At 37.2% G+C, this 24914-nt stretch overlaps 1 protein-coding gene across 1 annotated transcript in view; it reads left to right on the forward strand.

The window, feature by feature from the left end:
• LRP1B (LDL receptor related protein 1B) overlaps positions 1 to 24914 on the forward strand; it is a 1379523-nt gene that overhangs the window by 505143 nt on the left and 849466 nt on the right. The window contains exon 7 of the mRNA XM_036320679.1: positions 4705 to 4867. Coding sequence (XP_036176572.1) covers positions 4705 to 4867 — 163 coding nt within the window. The remainder of the gene's footprint in view (positions 1 to 4704; positions 4868 to 24914) is intronic.

Genomic DNA, 24914 nt, shown 5'->3' on the forward strand with positions numbered 1-24914 from the left:
CACAGACTGAGTGCCCCAGCACAGAAATCCATTTTCTCACAGTCTGAAGGCTGGAAGCCCAGGGCCAAGGAGCCGGCAGGACTGGGCTTCTCTGGGGTTTCTCTCCCGGGTGTGCAGATGGCCTTGCCTCTGGTCTCTCTCTGTATGTCCTACTCTGTTAATTTTATAAGGGCACCAGTCCGATTGGATTAGGGCCTACCCTAATGGCCTTGTTTTAAATTAATTATTGCTTCAAAGATTTTATTGTCAAATGCAGTTACATTTTTAGGTACTGGGGATAGGACTTTAACATGTAAATTTTGGAGGAAATGAGTCCATAGCACTAAGTATACATATATTTTGGTACATTAAAAATGTTTAAGTTCTATATTCACCAACTCTGGTAATTAGTTACCTGCTTTATGCACCCACAAAAAAATGTCATATAGCATGTTATTCAATTAATTCAATTATAGATTATATCAATTACAGATTATCATGAGAATTTGTCTTCTTTTGTTGTTGTTGTGCTTACTTTTCTCATGAATTTTTCAGTTAATTTCCACTGGGTAAAACTTTAAATTTTTAGACCTAAGAAATATTGTTTTAGAAATTGTTAATAGTTACTTATATTTATATAATAATTTTATAATTTTCAAAATGCTTTCAATATTATTTAAATTTTCACCAATATTTATATTGAAATTATTTTGTAGATATGAGTGGAAAAGTAACCTTTGCTTTTGGCAATTAAGAAATTCTGAGTGACCATAATAAGAGCCATTTCAAGAGAACAGTAAGGATGAAATCTGAGTAACTTTTGGTTGCAGAATGCATAAAAGCTAACTAGAGAACATAATAATGAGAATATATTTAAAGCTATTCTAGTAACAATGAAGTAATAAAGGTCTTACTACAAAAAACTTAGAAATTATTTTGTAATATGTCATAAAACAATTATTGCTATTTTCAGCAATTTCCGATGAACTTTGTTATATATCAGAAAATGAAAATGAAATGCTAAATCTGTTTTCTAGAAAAATTCACCCCTCTCCTTAAACATTCAAATCATTTTAGCCAAATTTATCTATCATCTATTTATCTATCTATCTATCTATCTATCTATCTATCTATCTATCTATCATCATCATCTATTTATCAGCTTACTTGAACTCTAATTGCCTTAACTTTCCAATCTTAATAAAAATTTCATTAAGATCAGACAGAAACTTCAAATATAAGAAACTAAACCAATTCCTACAATGACTAAGTGTTTGCTAATTATCAGGCTATTTAGTGAGATCTTGCTCTTTCAAGCTTGGATAGTTGTTATGATACGGAGTTGAAAGAAGATGTAAATGCTGTCAAACAGATCTTTTGTCTGGAATTACAAATGCATACACTAAACCAACTGCATGCCTAGCATGAGGGATAGGTCATTGAACATACTCTCACATTATCTGAAACCAAGATATGTACAATGACATTGGAAACAGTGGGTTCTGTGCTGTAGCTGATATAATAATACAAAAAGATTAACAAGCCAAACAAAGCTTACAGTTACAGATTTCTGGAGACAGAGAAATAGTTCATATTTTTAAAAATTCTGGTAGCTTCCCTAGCTGGTTTGGCACAGTGGATAGAGTGCCGGCCTTTGGACAAAGAGTCCTGAATTTTATTCCGGTGAATGGCATATACCTTGGTTGCAAGCTCCACCTCAGCCCTGGCCCTGGCCAGAGCCTGTTCAGGAGGAACCAATAAATGTGTCTCTCTCACATGGATGTTTCTCTCTGTCATTCCCACTCTCTTCCACTCTCTCTAAAAATCAATGGAAAAATATCCTTGGGTGAAGATGAAAAATAAATAAATAAATAAATAAATAAATAAATAAACAAACATTCTGGTTGCTGAACTGGTTGAGAAAAACATTTCATGAGGTGAGTGACACATTTAAATGCTTATGCTTCCATAAGGACTGTGGAATTTAGGAATGAAACTATAATCACTTGTTTGAAAATGTGTTTCCAATTAATACAATATCCACTTTCTGTTTGTCCTTGCAAGGCATGGTAAACATTCCCACAAAGTCAATGTTCTCTCTGTTTTGCTTTGACAATATACCATTATAAATAATAACTAGAGGCCCGGTGCATGAAAATTCATGCACTGGAGGGGCAGATCCCTCTGCCTGGCCTGCCCCCTCTCACAGTCTGGGAGCCCTCAGGGGCAGGAGGCAACCTGGCGATCAGGGGAAGGTGACGCCCCATCACACCTCTGCTGCTGCCACTGCCGGCAGCGCAAGCCTCGGCTGGCCCTGGTTACCTGTGCCTCGGGCGGCCCTGGGCGGCTGGGGGCTGAGGGGACTAGGGGACTCCAGAGGCAGGTGCACGCAGAGCAGCCGGGCCGCCTTGGCGCAGGCCTGGCCTTGCTGTGCACCTGCTCCCCCGGCAGGGCTGAGGGGACTGGGCACTGCCATCTTGTGGCTGTGGGTGCCGCCATCTTTGAGGGTGGGGCAGCCAATTAGTGCATTCCCTCCTTATTGGCTGTGGGCACCACCATCTTTGAGGCAGGGCAGTCCGTTAGCATATTCCCTCTTTATTAGATAGGGTGATTGCACATGCATCTCCATTAGTCTTTCTGCTGAGAAAATAACAACTGAAGCAGCATGTTACTAAGGAATTCTTTTGAAGCATAGAGTTGGAAAAGTGTTTAGGTTCAGATTGAAGAAGGAAATACTTCTTAGTCAATGAATCATAGATTCATAGTGAGTTTAAACAAGGATGCATCAAAGTATATTTTCCATACATAAAAATAAGACTCATAAAATTTAGAAATGAATACAAATCAAAAATGTATTTATTTAAGGCATTATTGAAGAAACCAGCCCAATATTGCTGCTCTAAGAGCATTAGTAGAATAAAGTACTTATAGGTATTTTAAAGGAAAAGAATCTGTATACATAAAAAGCCAGCGACCGGAGCGCTGTAACAACAGTAATGACCATAATGACTGGTTGCTATAATACCCACTGTGACCAGCGAACCAGCAAGGTCGGGGCTGGGGCTAGCCGGCCAACTTCTGGTGGCCCCTTCCCCCAGGTGGCCCTGCCCCTGATGGGTCCCCACCACCCCAATTGGCCCGTAGCCTCTCCCCCAGCCAGTTCCACCTCTGATCCCCCCCCCCCTCCAGTCTAATCAGGGGCAGGGCTGCCTGGCCAATTGCCCGTGGCCCCTCCCCACAGCTGGCCACCACTCCCAATCAGCCCCCACCACCCCAATTGGCCCGCAGCTCTTCCCCCCAGCCGGCCCAGTTCTGATCGGGCCTGATCAGGGTGGGCTGGTCAGCCAATCTCCCGCCATCTCCTCCTCCTGACAGGCCTGGCCCCAATCTCCCCAGACTTGGGCCAGGTTGGCTGGACCCCACCTGTGCACAAATTCGTGCACTGGGCCACTAGTTTTTAAATAAGATTTATAGTTAGGTTTAAAAATGGTTAATGGTTTGGGTAATAAAACCATGACCTTTGGGATTATCTTTTTTTTTTAACAGAAAAAATCTAACATGAAATTTCACAATCTGATCAAACAGAAAATATTCAAATGAAACATTTTTTTTAAGAGTTGCACAATCTATAGCAGCCACTAGCAACATACATTTTTTTAGTATTTAAATTTGAATTAATTAAAATGAAATACAGTAAAGATTAAAAGTGTCCCAGTTACATTAGCCACATTTTAAATGCTCACTAGACACACGTGGCTAGTGGCTCCTTTACTGAAAAGCACAGATATAAAGTATTTCTATCATCACAGCAAGTACTACTGAACATCATTCTTCTAGAGAATTAATTAATCTTTGAGCAGGCATGTTTCACAATGCCTACACATGCGTTGAAAGAACATTCCACCCCTCCTTTTCCTTTACTTCCAAGTTTCGGAAACATTTTGTAAACAAAGGATCTTATAGATATCTCTTCTATCTTCTCCATCCTTCCTTTTTGTAACAGAAAAGGATCTGAAAATAAGGATTTACTTTAAGTTCACAAAAAATGTTCACCCATCTTACTACTAAAGAATTTAACTGTGCCATTGAGCCAGTCATGACAATTGTGTTGAATGAACTATTTTGATCAAATGCAAAAACTAGTAAAATTTTATTGTAATGCCTATATTTTAGGATTCACAAACTCTTCATCCATTTGGGTCTAGGTCAGTGATGACGAACCTTTTGAGCTCGACGTGTCAGCATTTTGAAAAACCCTAACTTAACTCTGGTGAAGTGTCACATATAGAAATTTTTTGATATTTGCAACCATAGTAAAACAAAGACTTATATTTTTGATATTTATCTTATTTATTTAAATGCCATTTAACAAAGGAAAATCAACCAAAATATGAGTTCGAGTGTCACCTCTGACACGTGTGTCATAGGTTTGCCATCACTGGTCTAGGTCATCCCCCGTCCTTAGATGGCAAGAAGAATGTTATCAAGAAACTGTTTTTTGTTGTTGTTGTTTGTTTGTTTTTTCTTTATTAAAGAATACTTAAATCACTTATTTTGGCATAACAACAAATTTTTCTTTGCAGTTTTTTTTTTTTTTTTTTTTTTTTTTTATCATAAAACAATCTATACTCCCAAAATGTCCTCTGTGATGGTTTGGGCAGACCTATGGCTCATGATACTTGATTTGCACCTGTGATTCAATGATTTTGTGTGTGTGTTTTTCAGATGTGGAGCACATGGCGATTGACTGGCTCACCAGAAATCTCTACTTTGTGGACCATGTCAGTGACCGGATCTTTGTTTGCAATTACAACGGGTCTGTGTGTGTCACCCTGATTGATCTGGAGCTTCATAATCCGAAGGCAATAGCCATAGATCCGATAGCAGGGTAAGACATTTTTGTTTTTAGTGTTAGATCTGAAATAATTTCTATTTTAAAAAAAAGATCAGAGTCTGATGACAGTTGTGGAATATAAGACTACAGGATCAATATTTTTTTAAATGTTGGTTTTTAACAACTGCGTTAAAGGAAGAAAGAAAAGAGTGTCATTTACCATGCAGATGCTGAGAAACAAACATTTGCACATTTTTATTGACTTTCTAATTTTACAAGCCATTTTCTTGGTTAAAAAGAGATCTTATCTGAGCTCCTTTTAGCTAAAGGCTCATTAATCTTTTCTAATAGTTAATAATTTATCAAAATTAGTCATAAATGTTTAAATCCCCATCAACTTTTTATTTGATTAGAAAGTCAATACATGGATTTTATTAAATTTTACAAATGCTATTATTCCAGGAGGAGGGGCAAAAAAGTAGAGTCATCAATTCAGGTCTTTCATCATCAGTATTAGTCAGGGATACTGTCAAATTGATGACATAGTGTACAACTTTTCTTGGAGGATCTGTTGTTTTCTCAGATGTAAGTTGTAGCAAAGATGTGAAAACTGAATTTTATCCTTATTGCTTGAATCATCCCCAGGCAGTTCAGGCTGAAATGTCTGATGGAACATATCCTAGACTGCCATAAGCCTCCGTTCAATAAATGGGGAAATATTTACTGAAGAAACAGCTGTCATCCATATGTGGACTTTTGTCACTCTTTACTTAAAGTCTGATTGACTATTAAGATGCATCATCACAATGGTTCTGATTTTGACAAGAACAGCTTGCACGTAAGAACTTAGCTAGGAAGGCTGTGTAATATAATTCCTGAATGTAGCTCTATTTGTATTTGCAGCAGATGGTTCCTTGACTCAATCTGACTGCAGTGATGCTTCAAGAGGCATTAGTAAAAGAAGTTGTATTTAAACTGATTTGTTTGCGTTGTTGGATAAGTGTAGTAAGAAAAAATTGGAAATTTACAAATGTGCTAGCAACATCCTTTCGGCATTCTGTTTAGAAATACATTTGCTTGCGTGTTTTTCCCCTGCATGTGCTAACTGAATTTCAAATGAGCCTTTAGACAAACTTGTCTGTCAAAAATGTTAGAAGGTGAAACTATTGTATTTCTCCCCTCATTCTACCTCTCTTAGCCTTCCCATTCTTGTAAGCAAAGATCCAGAGACGCTTTTCAAATAAAATGGCCCATCTAAAATATATATGGGCACCATTTCCATTTCTAGGCAACAAGGTGGTCTATGTTCTCAAGCTTCCTATTTCCCCCTGTCATTACATGAAAGAACCATATTTTGTCATTTTTGTCAAAGGAATTAGGGATAGAAAACCCCCACATTGTTTGCATTTGTCCTAGGCTGGCTTCCTTTGGGCCTAGTCACTGTCTAAATGTAACTGTCATGTGTCATTTATCATAAGTTCTTTGAAATTTTTTGTTTGCGTTTGCTCCGTATCTCTAGCACCGTTTTTCAACGAGTCGTAGAAATCAGAGCAGGAAAAGCTCTGCTCTTTTATAAATATAAGCCTAGATGTAATAGAACACTTTCAAATATATTCTACTTTTCTTTCTTTTTTTTTTTTTTTCAAACATATTTTATTGATTCCCTACAGAGAGGAAGGGAGAGAGACAGAGAGTTAGGAACATCGATGGGTGAGGGATAGAAAGTTAGAAACATCGATGAGAGAGAAACATTGATCAGCCGCCTCCTGCACACCTCCCACTGGGTATGTGCCCGCAACCCAGGCACACGCCCCCGACCGGAATCGAACCTGGGACCCCTCAGTCCGCAGGCCGACGCTCTATCCACTGAGCCAAACCGGCCTCAGCTCTACTTTTCTTTTAATGTCAGATATGTGGCTAGGATTCGTGTGATGCTGTCTAGGGAAGAAGCAGTAGGTGTTTTCCTTTAGCTTTAACTTTGGGGCTTGCTTGAGAGTAATTTGAAGAGTTGAGACCAGGACTCCGCTGCATGGCCCACTAGAGGAGGGATATGCAAGCTATCTTTTCTCCCACCTTTTCCTAATTGTGCGGGGTGATATATCTTTGCTTTTTTGGTTATGACTTCAGTTGGGAAACATGAGAATGTATTAAAAGCTGACCTGACTGGTAAGAGCTTGCCCTTAATAATGATGGAAATAGAAAAAGATTTGACTTACCCCCCTAAAGGCTGCATTGAAAAAATATATTTCGTTTGGCTACACATTTAACTTCACTGTTTCAACTTCCTATTCCATTTTTATCAAAGGCCTTTCATAGAATTATTGTTATTCCCTCCATGAAATTTTTAAAAAATTGATCTTCATTGTTTGAATATAGATTACTAATTCTGGAGATGCTTCTGAAAATTTTTCTTTTACCTTTCAAATTTGGTTAATATATTTTCTTGAAGAAATTTCCATTAGATTGGAAGGTGGCATGGAGATCATAGTCCAACCAACATCCAAACTACCATTTCTGGTGGCTATTTGTCTCTGCTTGTTTAATGATGTAGAGCTTGATGCTGGAGTCACTTTCCCTTTTGATCAAATTCTGGCTGCACCAAGACTAGTTGTGTGATATTAGATGCTTCTTTGTACCTTTTTTCTTACCTTAAAAATAATGAATAATGCCCTGATTGATGTGGCTCAGTTGGTTGAGTGTCATTCCATGCATCAAAAGGTCACAGGTTCCATTCCCAGTCAGGGCACATGACTGGGTTGAGGGCCTGATCTCCAGTAGGGGTGTGCAGGAGGCAGCCAATTGATGTTTCTCTCTCTTTGTATATATATAACTTGCTCTCTATCTAAAATCAATAAAAACATATTTTAAAAATAATTGTTGAATAATATTAATCCTATCCTAACACTTTCTGAGCTGTAGAATATATGAGTTTCTTTTACATGTTGCCTCAAAAATAACTACTAATGTGTCCAACATTTATGATACTATTATGTATACTACAAACCTTCCTAAAATAGTTTATTTTATATAGACTAAAATATTATATAAGAAAGTACTGAGAAAGAGATGTAGACATGAGAAATAGAAGTGCTATAGCCTGGGAATAAATCTGAAGTATATGTAGAAAGGTGTAGGTTGTACAGAGTAACTGTGGTATAAGGACAGTAGCAGAGGCAACATTACTTTAATAATTGATTTTGTGCAAGGTGTATTTAAATTAACCTTAAGGTCTTTCAAAAGAATAAAATCCTTTCCTAGTTTTCTTTGCCATTTAACCTGTTTTTAAATATAACATTGTTTCAATAGTAAACCATATCGTATTTGAGCCTAATGAGAATTATAACTAAGGGCAGGAGTGAGCTAGTTTATAATTTTGTTTCTAAGGCATGGCCCTGAACTTCCTATTAAAATCATCACACTGCCCAGCTGGCGTGGCTCAGTAGTTGAGCAACTATGAACAAGGAGGTAGCGGTTCGATTCCCAGTCAGGGCGCGTGCCCAGTGTTGCGGGCTCAGTCACCAGTGCAGGGCATGCAGGAGGCAGCCGATCAATGATTCTCTCTCATCATTGATGTTTCTATCTCTCTCCTTCCTCTCTGAAATAAATAAAAATATATTTTAAAAAATAATAAAATAATAATAAAATAAAATCATCACACTAAATTGGAAACAAGAATTCATTTCACCATGAATGTTAAAATTGTTTCAACAATATTGAAAACAAGGGGGATCAATTAATCCTAACCATGATAATTATTAGAAAAATTGTATAAACTTAAAGAGATATTTTAACGAAAGTACTGAAGTTGGAATTGAAAATTTGGAAAAATATATTTTGAAGACTTAGGGTACCATGGATAGATCCAAAATCAATAGTCTTGAGATGGCTAAGTTGAGGGAGAGGGAAAATCTATGTCATGTGAAACAGCAGAAATTGAAAATTTTCCAAGTTCAGTGTTTAACCACTTTCTATGGAGAATGGACTTTTGACTTGTAGAGAGTGATCTGTGGAATTTATTTGTGAATCCATGACCCCATGTTAGTATTGAGGGGAAAGTATGTTGTTTTGTTCTCTGCATGAGAGGCCATCTGCCAGGAAGCAGAAGAGTGAAGCTCAAGTCTCAGAAGTTGAATTCACATGGAAGTGATTGGCAGTATTTAATAGTTAATACACCCTTTTCCATCACTCCTCTGGATCCTCACTGTTGGTGAAACTAATCATGGCTGAGGAATTAAAGATAGAATCAAAGTTAACAGCCATCAGGGAGTAGGGCTGAGTAATGAGATTCTAATCTGAGATGCTGTGTGAATGTAGGAAAGTAGAAAATGAAGCAGGTTTGCCAATGTACACAAAAGGAGTTTTATAACAAGGAGACCCTTGGGATAAACATCAGGTTTCTCACTCTGTTAGGGAGCTCCTAGAGCCAGCCCAAGTTCCCAGTTAGAGCCTGCACTCACTATTCGCTTGCAATAGGACATATAACTAGGATTGTTACAGTCCATTGACTATTAAACCCCTCGGCTATACTGTGGACAAATTAAAACTACAGATTGCAACCTCCACAATTAACCACTACCTATTGATTTGAGAATAGATGGGTCTGAAGTTGGTATGGTTTTGGACATGAGTAAGCATGTGAAGAAGTGCCTCTGCGTACTCTTTTCCTCCTCATAGAAGTATCAGTCTTGAAAAGTCTCATGTTCATCTGCAATTTGTGACTGTCCCTAATCTTTTGAAATTCACATTTACATTTCCATAGGTTGCAAATTGTTAGTCCTAATTTTTTAAGGCAGAACTACCCTACACACAGGTACACATTTATATTTCTACTAGAGGCCCTGTGCACACAATGTGTGCATGGTGGGGGGTCCCCTCAGCCCAGCCTGCACCCTCTCCAATCCGGGATCCCTCGGGAGATGTCCGACTGCCGGTTTAGGCCCAATCCCCGGGATTAGGCCTAAATCGGCAGTTGGACATCCCTCTCACAATCCTGGACCGCTGGCTCCTAATTGCTCACCTGCCTGTTCACCCCTAACTGCCCCCACCCTGCCAACCTGATCACCCCCAACTGCCCCTCCCCTGCCAGCCTGGTCCCCTCCAACTGCCCCCCCACTGGCCTAGTTACCCCTCACTGTCCCCCCTGCCAGCCTAATCGCCCCCAAATGCTCCCCGCCAGCCTGGTTGCCCCATGCAGCCTGCTACTCAGTCGTTTGTTCATCCCTCACTAACCCCTCTGCCAGCCTGGTCATAGGCAGCCATCTTGTGAGGGTGTGAGGGTTAATTTGCATATCACCTCTTTATTATATAGGATAGCTAGCTAGATGATAGACCAGGGGTCCTCAAAATTTTTAAACAGGGGGCAGGCCAGTTCACTGTCCCTCAGACTGTTGGAGGGCCAGACTATAGTTAAAAAAACAAAACAAAAAAAACTATGAACAAATTCCTATGCACACTGCACATATCTTATTTTGAAGTAAAAATACAAAACGGGAACAAATACAATATTTGTATTTGCATGTGGCCCGCGGGCTGTAGTTTGAGGACCCCTGTGATAGACAGATGGATAATCTCCCACCCTCCTTCACCACTTCAAGATAGTCATGTGACAGGCTTCTACAATTAGATATGTCTTCCCAATGTTTAAGGAGATATATTTCTTACAGTTGATGTAAACATAGTTACCCATAGAATCTTCTTACATATTCCTCTTCATTAGAAGAAAACCAAGAAAAATAGAGACATTCCAATAGCTCCAATGATAATACTACTGAGTTTATGTACTGACCTACTATGATTTCTCCCTTGGACATCTTGTAGTTAAAGTTTCTTTTTTTTAAAAAAAAAGCTGATAAATGAAATGAACTGCTAAAAGTATATTTTGAGTATTAGTGTACATTTTACAGAATCTTGGTCCCACACATAGGAGCAGTACTTAGGTGGGCAGACTTCTGAATTCATCTACATGAAGGAGAGTGCCAAGGGAGTTATTTGCCAAATTCTTCTTACTCAATGGGTGTTTAATGCAGTACAGTGACAACATCCAAAATCTTATAAATTTGTATGAATTACTCAAAAAATTTTTTACAGTGTTTTCTTGTCTATAGCAATAAATTCAAGTGGCTATCATTATATATCATTAACTGTATTTCTATGATTTTATCTACCTTTAATATATCTATATTATTCAGCTATAAAAAAGCAACAACGTTGAAATCTGACCATTATGACATTTTGCTCAGTGAAATAAATTAGAAGAAAAAGATGAATATTGTGTGATCTCACTTTTCTGTAGACTCTTAAAAGCAAACAAATGAAGAAACAAAAAAAAAACAACTCCTAGAAAAAGAGGTCAGACTTGTGATTCCCAGTGGCAGAGGGTGAGAGGAAGGGGAATTGGAGGAAGATAGTCAAAAGTTATTAACTTCTAATTATAAGTAAAAAAAGTCAAAAGGTACTAACTTCTAAATACTAGGCATGTATTATAAAACATGATGACTATAGCTAACACTTCTGCATGATACCTAGGAAAGTTGTTAAGAGAGTTTTTCCCAAGATTGCTCATCACAAAGCGATTTTGTTGTGTCTTTTGTATGAGAAGATGGCTGATAGCTAAACCTATTGTGGTAATCATTTCACAATATATCTAAATTAAATCATCATGTTGTATGCCTTGAACTTATTTTACAGGGATGTATGTAAATTATTTCTCAATGAAACTGAAAAAAAATGTGGTATCTAAATATTTATGCTTAACTACAGATGAAATGTGCCTAATGACATCATAAAATAATGTAATGCTTTTTGGTAAAAACAAAACAAACAATATTTGTTTTTGTTCTTCTTCATAATGATTGGGTATAGTTATGGTAACATCATCAACAACCAAACTATTTAGTAAATCTCTATATTGACTTTTTAAATCTTGTTTCATCTGGCATAAAATAACATAAAAATATTTCTACTTTCTGGAAGCCTTCAGTCTAGGTCACAGAATGAAATTTAGAATTGAGAAATTAATTAACTTGAAGGTATACCTAATTAATCAATTTATCTCGTAAATTCAGTGTGGAACCTAGGTAAAGTGTTTGAAACTCTTGCATTTTTAATGACCAAAAAGCCTCTAACTTGATAATATCTTGGATTCATTTTCTTGATGAAACAAAAATATCCTGTTATTTTATATTATTTGTTGTATTATGAATTTAATTTAATAGTTATTTTGATTGTATACATACAATTTAATTATTTATTAGTGGGAAAAATGAAAAAAATAATTACTTTTTTTCAAATGCAGTGAAAATGACTGCATTAGACAAATATAAGTAATTTTCATAGGGTACACACTAAACTTTGTGGTATCAATAAAATGCTCCTTACAACTCTACTTATTAGAATAGTGGTAGTTGCTTTTATAAACTCTAAATGCAACATAACACAAAAATTATATTTTATGTGCAAGCATGAATACACTGAGGGTATTCATATTTGGTGTACTGCTTCCTCCATGATGATTCTGGGATGGAGGTTCCTTCCATTTTGTGGCTCTAGAATCTCTTGGGGCCTTGGATATTCTCTTCTCAACTAGCAGAAAGGGTATCATGTTGAAGATATATAGACACAGTAGCATCTGGCTAGGCAGTTGCTGTACATGACAACACCATACCATGGAAGTGAGAGCATGCATGTTTTCATTTATTTCTTTTGTGCCCTGACCTGTAATCAAACCTACAACTTTTTGGTATGGGGGAAAATGCTCCAACCCATTGAGCCACACCAGCCAGGGTGAACACTTGCATTTTTAATGACTACTTTTCCATTTCTGCCACAGTCTTCTCTTCTGGCTAACAAATACTCATTTGTACTCTTCTTACTATACATAGAATGCACCACACTTAGGTCAAAGTAGAGGATTTCCAGGAGATGAACAATTATCTCCATCATGTCCTTTTTGGTCTCTTGTTGTACAGCAAACTATGAAGCAAAAGAAAAGATATCTGCACCCACTGTCCCCTTCACACCCTATATACATTCATGGGCCAGAGATTGAATAAAAATTGCCATTTGGAAACAAGAGTGGAGGCATACAGTGGTGATGGTGCAGAGCGGTAATGAAATCCTGTCAGACAAATGTCCTGGTGGTTGGGAAGTCACTTGTCTAGACACTTCTTATCCCGGCAGTATTTCTCCTTGCCCACTGTTCTCCTTTACTTACACTTCCTTTGGGAGGTCCTTTCTAGTCTGTTGTACTCAACACTATAGCTGAAGTTAAAAATGGGGAATATCTTCCCCGTGGGGGCTCTCTATATTACAGACTATTTCTTGTTCCTTTCAAGTTGTTTTAAGGCTTAAAGATAAAAGGGATTTTGTTTTAAGGTTTAAAGAGACAAAGCTCATGGCTTTTGTGTTTATAAATTCCCTTGAAAATTAGTATAAAATGGATTTCTTTTTATCCCATTCTATGTCACAATAACCACATTCAAAGTTATACTTTAATAATAATTATTAAATCCAATTTATTTCTTTCCACCTCACTCTTTTGGTTTCTTCTTTTACCCTGTTAGTATATTTTGAGGTCTGAAAACAATGATTTAATGGGAAGCAAACACCTTTTGTTTAAAGGCTAAATTCTTCTGTTAAATCAAGAAGTCTTAATTGGCTTTTATTGCTGAAAGCCATTTTCAGTATTTTTTCTTATTATTCAAGACCTAGAAGCAATTGGCTTTTCCAAACCTGGGAGACCCAGTTGTGGGCTTCTTCTATTCTCTTTCTTATTTTTTCTTTTCTTTTGCAATCAATCAGCCAATTCTAACCTACATTATTTTGTTTGATAACTTTTTGCCAAAGTGAGCACACAACTTTTAATATTTTTAAATTTATTCCCTTAAATCCAAGGACTCAATAAGTACTTTGTTTTTCTTTCAACATATTTTCCAAGATACTGCATATAACTCTTTTAAAAATTTTATTTGTTGATTTTAGAGAAAGAGGAAGAGAGAGAGAGAGAGAGAGAGAGAGAGAGAGAGAGAGAGAGAGAGAGAGAGAAAGAGATCTGTTGTTTCACTTATTTATGCATTTATTGGTTGCTTCTTGTATTTGTTCTGACTGGGTTTCCAACATGCAGCCTTGGTGTATTGGGACGATGCTCTAACCAACTGAGCTACCTGGCCAGGGCGCAAATGACACTTTTTTATCTAATATTTTTAACCTTGAATATATCTAGTCCTGAACAGTAGCCTGCTGCTGCCACCTTACCATTGAGCCAATAGATTTTAGATTTTCGTGAAGGTAGTTATGCATTTATGCTACCAACTTTTGAATTTGTTATGACCACTTGCTGCCAAAAATGTCAGTGGACAGAAAGAAATGTCATTTTATCTGTAATGAGTCATTTTCATTAGGTTCATTTTTTACTTTTGTTTCATATATCCAAATCATCAATTAAAAGTTTGCCTGGAAAATATACAATTAGATAAACAAGTAGATTTTACCCTGACCAGTGATTGAAATAACAGACATCTCCACATTGGGGCAATTTATTTAAATAACTGGTTCCAAATTCCTAAAACTTAAATTCTTTCTTCTCTGAAATGGGGAAAACATTTTATTTTCAACTCTTTAGACATCAGAATGATAATTATTCTATTTGTGCATCTTATGATCTTACTACTACTCACAGAAGGTCATGTTTTCCAGATTGGGAGTCTTGGATTTTATTGGATACTTGCTAGGTTATTATTTATCTTTTTGTTTTGTTTTGATTTGAAGCATACTCTGAATAAATGTAATGTTTGCAAAAATTCTGAGAGTAGAGGACAAAATCAATTATTAGTGAGGATAATAGTAGAGGTAGAAGTAAAAGAGAAGACAGTTGAAATTGTACGATAATAGTATGTTTTGGAATGCTTTTGACATTAACAAAAATCCTAATTGCAGCTGGATTAAATGATAAATTCATTTGTTTTCTCCTTTAAGAGGAGGGCCAGAGAAGAGCATGCTTGGAGAGATCCAGGCTTGGCTAAGTTGATGCTGCAATGACATAACTAGAGAGGCATATCCCTTCCATGTCTCCACTTTGCCATCTACTGCTCCATCCTAATTCCTTTCCCTCTCTGGTCTTAAGGTGCTACAGTGGGAACTGAGGAAAATTGCTTCCTTATTCTCATGCAGCAGGTAAATATGGGCTCTAAACCTGTTACTTCAGCCGGAATGGGCTACATAAGGTTGCTTTCTCAGACCTGGAGCAATGCCAGTCCCTAGGCCAGTGATGGCGAACCTATGACATGCGTATCAGAGGTGACACGCGAACTCATTTCTTTGGTTGATTTTTCTTTGTTAAATGGCATTTAAATATATAAAATAAATATCAAAAATATAAATCTTTGTTTACTATGGTTGCAAAGATCAAAAAATTTCTATATGTGACACGGCACCAGAGTTAAGTTAGGGTTTTTCAAAATGCTGACCCGCCGAGCTCAAAAGGTTCGCCATCACTGCCCTAGGAGGATACCATGTGCTCTTTGCATTTGTATTGATTAGAGTCCATCTCATGATCTGGAAGTGAGTTCAATGTCCCTAAGTCATATGGGCTTTGGTGGTGGTAGGGGTATGGGGCATTATAGCTACCTGAACTTTATCAAGTTTCTGTTAAGAAAAAAAAAACACACACACCTAGAAAATACAAAACAGATACTTTCAATGCCAATGGAAGAGAGATGTGCTGATTCAATATCATAGAATATTTGCTGTGGAATGCACACTACTTGAGAGCAAAATCGTCTTCTTCCTAATGGGTATTTTGGGGACCTTTACCAAAGCCCTGCGAATACTAGATAAGGACGGTAATGGAGATGGTAATGATGATTGTGGTGACAAACATGACAATGAAAACTGGATCAGTAACACCAGGGAAGGTGACGCTTGCCTCAACAAGGCAATTATTGGAACTGTATAGCTATCAGTCATGTTTTTTTTTTTTAATTTTATTTGAAGCATGCTAAATTTAAAGAGCAATTCCTAATTATTCCACAGATAAAGATATTTAGTGACTTCCCAATCAATAAGACAGGTATAGGCTTAGATGATTGAAGATAAGGACATTTCTAATTAAAAAGTAGGACTAGCTGCTGGACACTCTACCTTCTTTAGATCCTCTTACTCTTTGGATCTGTATATGCTTCTATTATTAGAAGACAAGTATCCAAATAGGATAAGCAGACTGATAATTTATAAGTTTGAGGTTGCTTAGTAAAGAAAATATTTTTTAAGGTAGGCCTGTTTCATTTTTTTTAAAAAAAATTTCATAGTTCTTTTATATATCCGATTACATTTATCAGATAATTTATTATTACATAATTTTAAATATGTGCCGTAACCGGTTTGGCTCAGTAAATAGTGCGTCGGCCTGTGGACTGAAAGGTCCCAGGTTCGATTCCGGTCAAGGGCATGTACCTTGGTTGCAGGCACATCCCCAGTAGGAGGTGTGCAGGAGGCAGCTGATCGATGTTTCTGTCTCATCGATGTTTCTAACTCTCTATCTCTCTCCCTTCCTCTCTGTAAAAAATCAATAAAATATATTTAAAAAAAATTTTTAAATGTTAACTATATTCTATTAAAATTAATTACATTAAGATGAATAAGAGTGACTATCAATACCTCATAGGTCTTCTTTGTTTTGTAATGATTAAAACCCAAATCCAATGTTTTCAAATAAATTGAGAATATTTATTTTAGCCAGTTATATTATAAATACATTTAAAGGATTGGTGTCCCTGCCTTAAACATCTTTAATTAACAGTATTTTTAAAAAGTTATATCTAAGCTATGGCATTTTCTGGGAGTAGTCTTACTGAAGGTTTGAATTAGAAAGGACATTACTTTATATATTTGTCATAATAATCTTCTTAGGGTTCAGATTGTAGAAGCATACATAAGGCAGCTGAGACCAATTATACATAACACTTTATGGAACGTTCTGCTCTGCCTCTTTGTCCTGCTGGAATTGAGGGTCATTATGTCACACGGAGTTCATAGTGAGCTCATCTGTGCTCTGTGAACTTCACTATGGTGGAGGTGATTTTATTGAACATGTTCTCATATATGATCTCAAGTACCCTGGAATCTCATCAGTCACCCAAAGGCTAAACTATGTTCCTCTTGCATATGGAGAAGTGAATCAGTTAACTAGTTTTGCATTATCTATCTTGTTTCTCTTGTGCTTTGTGCCACTTCAGATTGCGAATTTGAAATTCTGATAGGGCCCATTTTATTTGAGAGCCAGAGAAAGAAAAGAGATTAATCTCAACAAAAATGTTACTGGACGTTTACTTTAAGCCCGTCATTGTTCTAAGCATTTCCTTTGCATTGATCAATTTCATCCTTACAGAACTGTGAGGTGCTTAGTAGTAGTGTCATCTTTCCCAGGTAGGTTTAAAGCCAATCAGTGTTACAGTCAGGGTTTAAGCTCAGCAATGTCACCCCACAGCCTGCACTCTTATCTACTGCCTACACCCACAGTGAGTCAGCGTTAAGTGAGGGAGCTTTAAGATGAAGTATGTAGGGATCTGTGTGTGCCAGCATTCATCCAGGACACTGGGGACTCAGCCCTGAGGAAAATAGCGCTGGGGAGTGTGCAGGGGGGGAATGTTTAACCTTAACATGGGGCACCTGTGAGTTTGCATATGTATCAACTCCATGAAGATGAATAAAAATGACACATAGAATTTGTAGCTGAAAATTTAAAACAAGAACCTAGGTGATATTTAGGAAAAGTAAAAATCACAGAAAAAGTGGAAAGATTAGAGGTTGGGGCAGGGGAGTATGGAGAGCTGAATAGATAGAATACAGAAAATCTTAGGGTCATAAAACTATTCTGTTTGATATTTTAACAGTGACTACATGTCATTATGCATTTGGCAAAACCCAAATAACTAACTGTACCACATAGAGGATGAATCCTAATGTAAACTATGGGATTTAGTTAATAATGCATCAATATTGTTTCATTAATTGTAAAATGTGAACACACTGATGCCAGGTGTTAATAATAGGGGAAATAAGGAAGAAAGGGATGTATGGGAACTCTATTTGCTCAATTTTCTATAAACCTAATGCTCTAAAAGAAAGTGTTCATTTTTTTAAATAACAGGGATAGAAAAGAAACTGTGTTGTGAGTGATCATATGACTGTACTTGTGGATCAGTCAGGAAACAGATGACTACTTTGGAGTAATTGTATCTTTTTTGCTTTAGTGCTGACACCCAAAACTTCCACATTCTCACTCAGTTATAGTCAGGTTCTAAGAAATGCCTTTGTATGCTTTCTGTATACCACTAAGCTATGAATTCTTGGTGAGCGCAAGTCTCCTTGTCTCAGCTACTCCCTAAATAGAAGTGAAACCCCTTTAAAAGGCATCACTAACTCAGAAAGCCGAAGGCATACAACTGAGTGGTTTCCCCAAATGTATAACTTACAAGGATATACTAGTAAGAAAGAAATCTCCCCAGCATCTCGACTGTGTTTGTAATGATGGGGCTCTGTTTTCCCATGCAGAGTCAGCCCTTGTTAATATGGTGGCATTCCAGAGGAGTGCTTACTCTCAATATTAAACGTAAAATAGCTTGTACTGGCTGAGCGAAAGGAGGTCGGTAAATACTAACGTGTGTGTGTGTGTGTGTGTGTGTGTGTGTGTGTGTGTGTGTGGAAAAGAAAGTAATTGTCCTGCGTTTTTCTCATCATTCAAGCCAGAGTTTGAGAAGAAAACAGCTTTAGAGATTGAGAGTGCCAATGAACCCATAACAGCAGGCAATAGGAGCAGGATGTGAAATCAGATGATGAGGGATTCTTAGCAAAAGCAAAGCAAGGAGAGAGTCTCATTACAGTCTTAAGTATAGCTGACTTACCCAGACAGGTGAAATGCTCCTGTAGGTGTCCTTTGCTAGGGTCTGTGGCTTGCCTGTCCCCCCAAAAGGGCTGCCCCCCAATTTAGAAATGACTTATGTGAGTTACATGAGTTTCACTATCTTATCAACTACTTCAGGATTGTCGAGTTTACTTGACCCTCATACCTCTTCATAAAAATAAAAACAACAACCAACCAAGAACAACACAGGAGATTTTAAAAAGGTAGCATACTTTAAGCCCACACCATGAAATAAGTGTTGCTATATACTGTTTGATAGTAGTAGGAGTAGGTAGACAGATTCACAAATGGGATATAAGCACTCTAAAATTAAGAGCTTGTGTAAGTGGTTTCCCCAAATCCACCATGAATGTAATAGTAACATGGTTAGCCAGAGTAACAGGAGTTTTTCCTTTTTCAGATTTTAATTTTTTTTCCCTTTTTTGGGGGGCTGGTGGGGAGGCTATGGTATCTTTTTCTGTGCCAGCCTGTTCCCAGATCCTGTCTCCATTCCACATGTGAACCTAGTTGATGTTGTACTGCTGCCTCCTGGGTTTAATTTTGATACATTAAGTGATGAAAGCTCAAACTTGTGTCCTGAGTCCCTAGGAAGGACAGATTCTCTTCCTTGCTATGTGACCACTATAGTTCTGTTGCTGTTGGCCTTGTAATGTTCATCCCTGCAGGCCACTGCCCCATGCAGTGCAGGGCTAATGATAGCGCGGTTCTCCTCACACACTTCAATTATTTGCAGCTGTCCTGGAAAACTTTGCAATACAAGCCATTGGTGGACTTTTATGAAACCTCCAGTGATTTTAAATGGGGGGAGAGGGGCACAAAATGTCAAGATTAATTAATAACCAAAATAATTTTTCCCATTCTTTGCTTATATATGCTCCATATTTTCCAACCAACTTTGCCTTACTAAGGGCATTTATAACAAAATGCCATGGAACCTCATGTCTATTATGATTACTACTAGGGGATTTTGCATGTACTCTCTCTGCCAGGCTCTTTATAATCCAAGTGCTTGTAGTATTCATGTAGTCCTCACAAAAGCCTATGTAATATGCATTATTTATTCTACCCATAATATAGATAAAGACACTGAGGAGGGGTGAAATAAAACACAGTTCCCAAGTAATGAAGTAATTAAGTCAGAAGAACCCAGAAAACTTTGCTGCAGAATTCCTGTTTAGTTATAAACTTCTGGACAGAGCAATTTACTTACTCGTAAATGAAGAGTATACACATAAAAGTTGCTATTTTATAACAAAATATTATTATTTTCATTATTTGTATTACTATTATTATAATTATTTTCTCTTATGGCCTTTTCTCTTTTGACAGTTTGAACTGCAACATTTTGTCTATACTTTTGTATTTCAGGGTTTTAAATTGCAATCGTGCTAGAGTATAATAGTTCACTGCCTTGCACAGTGCACTTCACTACTCGGTGTAACTGACTCATTTTCTCCCTAAACATAGATATAATAGAAACCACTGCTTCAGTTTCTAGCAGATGGCGAGCAATCTTGTTTTAATGCACGTCATTTCCAATAGACACAAGCTGTCAGATAACTTCTGGTAAAATAGGATGCTGAATCAGACATTTATTTTTAGTGGCAATTGTTGACGCGTAGACTAACCCATCCAGATGACAATATGCGATATCACTTGACTCTATAGATAAATATGCTGAAATGTTCTTTGTCATTTTTCATTTTAGAATTCTGCTTTAGGCTTCTTGCTACACGCCGTACTTCTAATCACTTCTCTTTTAGCAATTGTGTTTTGTCATAAAGCCATTATACTTTTTTATTTAATAGTTATGTCTTAATTTTAGTTCTCTAATATAAGGCATCAACTAAATGATGATGAAATCCCCTAACAAAAACAGATTTTAACAAGTGAGGAAGCTGAATTAACACTTACATATTGGCCATATATAACTAGTGTCTGTTCTGGTGAGTTAACACCTATCTTGTACTAGTATTGTTTGATAAATATTTAAATACCACTACTGGAGAGAAGAAAGGAATAATCATTATTATTTATTATGCATAGCAACTGGGTGACTTTTGGTACCTCTTTTGGTTTGTTCGTATGCACATAATATTTGGAAAATATAATGGGAGCTAGATTTGAATAGAATTTAAAATACTAAGTGCTTATGCCAGCTGTATATACACTAAAATGTAACAATAAAAATATTACCCTGACTTCTGCACAATGATGGCATTTATGGAGCATTTCCTATAGTCCATATTTTTTAAAACTATATTTTATGGTTTTTGTTCACTTAATGATAAAACAAGTGTTTATAAAATAATAAATAGGAATTTGGGGTGAAAGGTTTATGGGCATCCTTTCTGTTATTTTTACAACATTTTATAAGTCTGATAGTTAAAAACTTTTACATTAATATTTTGACAAATTAAAAGTAAAAATAAAGTAACAGCCATTTCTTAAAGTAATGTTTTAATTAGATCTGGACAAATCCCAGCAGTATAGAGGTTTCATGTCTCAGGGATATTACATTTTAATTTTTGATTTGCTAGTACTAACCTATACTAAAATTATATATTTTTCTGAAAGTGTTTTTTAAAAGTTGTTAGAAAGCCAATGAATTTAATTGGTATATCTTGTAAAAATAAATTATTATAAGAGTGCTATTACTTAGGGGAAGGCAGTGGGGAGAGGTAGAAGGTAAAAGGGGGATAAATGGTGACAATTAGACTTCACCTTGGGTGATGAACACACAGTACAATATACAGATGATGTATTCTAGAATTGTACACCTGAGAGCTATATAATTTTATTAACTAATATTCCCCAATACATTTAATAAACATTATTTAAAAGACAAAAAACCATCATGTTTAAATTAGTCTTTAAAAGAGCTCTTGAAAGAAGTTTAAATAAAAATTATGAGTAGAAAAAGAAGTGCTATGGATCCTTTATCTGATGCGTCCAATAAATATGTTCTCACATTCATAAATACAAATTATAAGTGCTACACGAATATAAGAAATGAATTATTGTTAAGACTGACAGAGAGTATGTTAGTTAAGTTAGTTGGTCAGGGATTCACTTAGGAGATGACATTGAAAATGTTACCCAAAGGATAAGACAGGAAAAGTATGCAAGAAAAGTAGGAATGTAGATAGGGAGCAGGAAGAACACTATAAAGAGAGGGCAAGCCTGTTGCCTGGAGGAGAGAAAAAGAGGCGAGTGTTTGAGAAACTGGAAAAAAGACAGTGTGGTTAAAGGCCTGTGGTGGGGGAGGGGCTGAGTGGAGTGGGACATGGAAGAGGGGAAATGAGGGATATCTATAATACTGAGGACAATAAAAATAAATTTTAAAAAATACAATGAGCAAGGAGATTTGTTCAAAATGATTATGGTAAGAGAGGCTGAGGCTGCATCATATACAGGCTTATAAGCCAGCTTGGCAAATTTTAAACTGAAAAGTCAGTTGGCCAGATTTATAATTAAGAAATCTCTGTTATTATAAAATGTGTGTGTGTGTGTGTGTGTGTGCGCGCGCGTGTGCGAGGTGGAGGGGTGGGGGTGGGCAATGGGAATGGAAAGCTTAGTGATGAGCCTACTAATATTTCAATAGTTTAAAATAGGTAATTGTTGCTTGGACGAGTGTAGCACATACATAGATAGCAGAAACATATAATTTTTAAAACCTTGTAAACATATTTGTGTAGAAGCAGTTAACTTTATAACAAATAGCTATGACTTAGATTTCAACTCAAAACATTAAAAAAATTGTTTGCTAAGCATTTAAGCATTAAAAGCTGTTATAGAGAGCGCTGAGTTAACTAAGACTTCTAATTAAAAATGATTTCATTTCTTTTTAAGTGAGTAAGAATTTAATCAAGATTATTTATATAATCACAAATTATATGGGGCTTTTAATTTCTTATTTTTCCTTATAAGCTCATTTAAATGGTGATAACTTACTGAGAGCATACTAATATTCCTATTTTCTTAGTGGTTGACTTATACTTAAAATTATTAATGAGAATTTCATATTATATGAGTAGAGGATAATAATATACTTTCCAAATAAACAACGTGAATAATTTATTTTTAAATTCTAGATATTATGAGCTTGTAAGTAGTAAATGTATATCTAATAGATGAAAAATTATTAACATATTATTTACTAGAGGCCTGATGCACGAAGATTCATGCAAGAATAAGCATTCCTTCCCCTGGCTGCTGGCACCAGCTTCCCTCTGGCACCCGGGATCCAGGCCTTGGCTCTGGTCTCCACCTTCCACCTTTGCTCAGGGCCGGAGCCACCTTCTGCCTTTGCTCTGGCCTGGCCACTGCCATCTTTGTCGTGTCAGTTTGCATAGCATAGTCCCTCCTTATTGGCTGTGGGTGCCACCATCTTTGTCACGAAGTGATGGTCAATTTGCATATTCTGTCTGTATTAGCTAAGATAATTATGATATTCCATAGAGATTGGTGACCTTTTTGGTATCTGAGTATTTAATCAATACTTTTAACATTTCTCTAATAAAGAGTTAACAGAAAAAAGACAACCAAAAACTGTAGAAAGAAAACCAAGGGAGTTGGTGATGTGGAGGTACAAACGATGTATTGGGAAGAGCCTTGACTTAAGTCAAAAGATCGGTTTCCAGTTCTGGATTTGGAAACCTTAGTTAATTCATGGCTGATGATCTCTAAGGTTTCTTTCAGCTCCCAAATTCTGTGATTTTTCTGAAATGTACCAGAGATTAGAGCCCTCTAGCTACTTTTATCTGGTGGTCTTGTTCATTCCACATTCTTACTGCACAATAACCTTCTTTAAAAAATCTAATTAAAAATAATTGATGAAATGTTATTATCTATCATGGTTGAATTTATTGGAGAGGTGGGTTCTTGGGAAGAATGGAAAGATCAGATGAAATGTGACAAACTAGAAGCAGGAGTGAGATGATTAAAACGCTGAGCCATTGAGATGGTGGATCAAGTAGATATAAGAAAATAATAGTAACTAATTTTGTTAGTTGAGCAAGAAAACGTTATAAGAGTAATCAACAAAGGAATTCTAGACCAGCTGCTACTATATTTCCAGTTGTCTTATCCCTTCTTATTGTGACTGAATGCTATAAATGCTAGCATTTACTTTCTCTCTAATGAGACAATGGGGAATTTAAAGCTGCTTCCCCAAACCTGGATTTCAGCAAATAGTTTGCTTCTATCAGAGAGAGAAATGTGTGAATCCCAAGTAAACATAGCTATAATTACAACAGAGAAAAAAGCCTGGAACTTGGGTTAGAATACTTTGGGTTGAGTTCTAGTTTGGTATGCTGCCAGTGTTTATTTTTTCTTTCTGTGTGTGTGTGTGTGTGTGTGTGTGTGTGACTGTGTGTTTTATGAAACTATATGAAAAATTACTTATCTGACATTCAAAAGCATCATTTGTAAAATGTGAACAATTTTAACTGCTTTACATGATAATTTATATAAATTTGCTTTGTTATCTAAAGAACGTTATGTGTACACTAGAGGCCTGGTGCATGACATTCGTGCACTGGCGGGGGGGGGGGAGGCCTCAGCCCCGCCTGCACCTTTTAGCAGTCCAGTGTCGCTCAGGGGTGGAGTGGGCCTAGGCCACAGTCAGACATCCTTAGCACTGCTGTGGTGGTGGGAGAGGCTCCTGCCACCATGGCTGTGCTCACCAGCTGTCAGCCCAGCTTGTGGCTGAGCGGGGCTCCCTGTGTGGGAGAGTACTGACCACCAGGTGGCAGCTCCTGCTTTGAGAGTCTGACCCTGGTGGTCAGTGCACATCATAGTTTTTGCGCCATTTGGTTGATTTGCATATTACCCTTTTATTAAATAGGACTAGAGGCCCGGTGCACAAAAATTTGTGCACTCAGGGTGAGAGGCGGTCCCTCAGCCCGGCCTGTGCCCTCTTGCAGTCTGGGACCCCTCGGGAGATAACGACCTGCTAGCTTAGGCCTGCTCCTGGGTGGCAGAGGGCAGGCCAAATCCCTAGGTGCAGCCCCAGGTCGGGCTCAGAGCAGGGCTGATTGAGGATTTGGGGCGCCACTCCCTGTCATGCAGAGAGCAGGGCGGATCGGGAGGTTGTGATGCCACCCCCAGTCATGCTCAGGGTAGGGCCGATTGGGGGGTTGGGGCACTGTCCCCTGTCACAATCAAGGCAGGATCAATGGC

This window comes from Myotis myotis, unplaced genomic scaffold (assembly GCF_014108235.1).
Source record: "Myotis myotis isolate mMyoMyo1 unplaced genomic scaffold, mMyoMyo1.p scaffold_m19_p_8, whole genome shotgun sequence".
In the NCBI taxonomy this organism is placed as follows: domain Eukaryota; kingdom Metazoa; phylum Chordata; class Mammalia; order Chiroptera; family Vespertilionidae; genus Myotis; species Myotis myotis.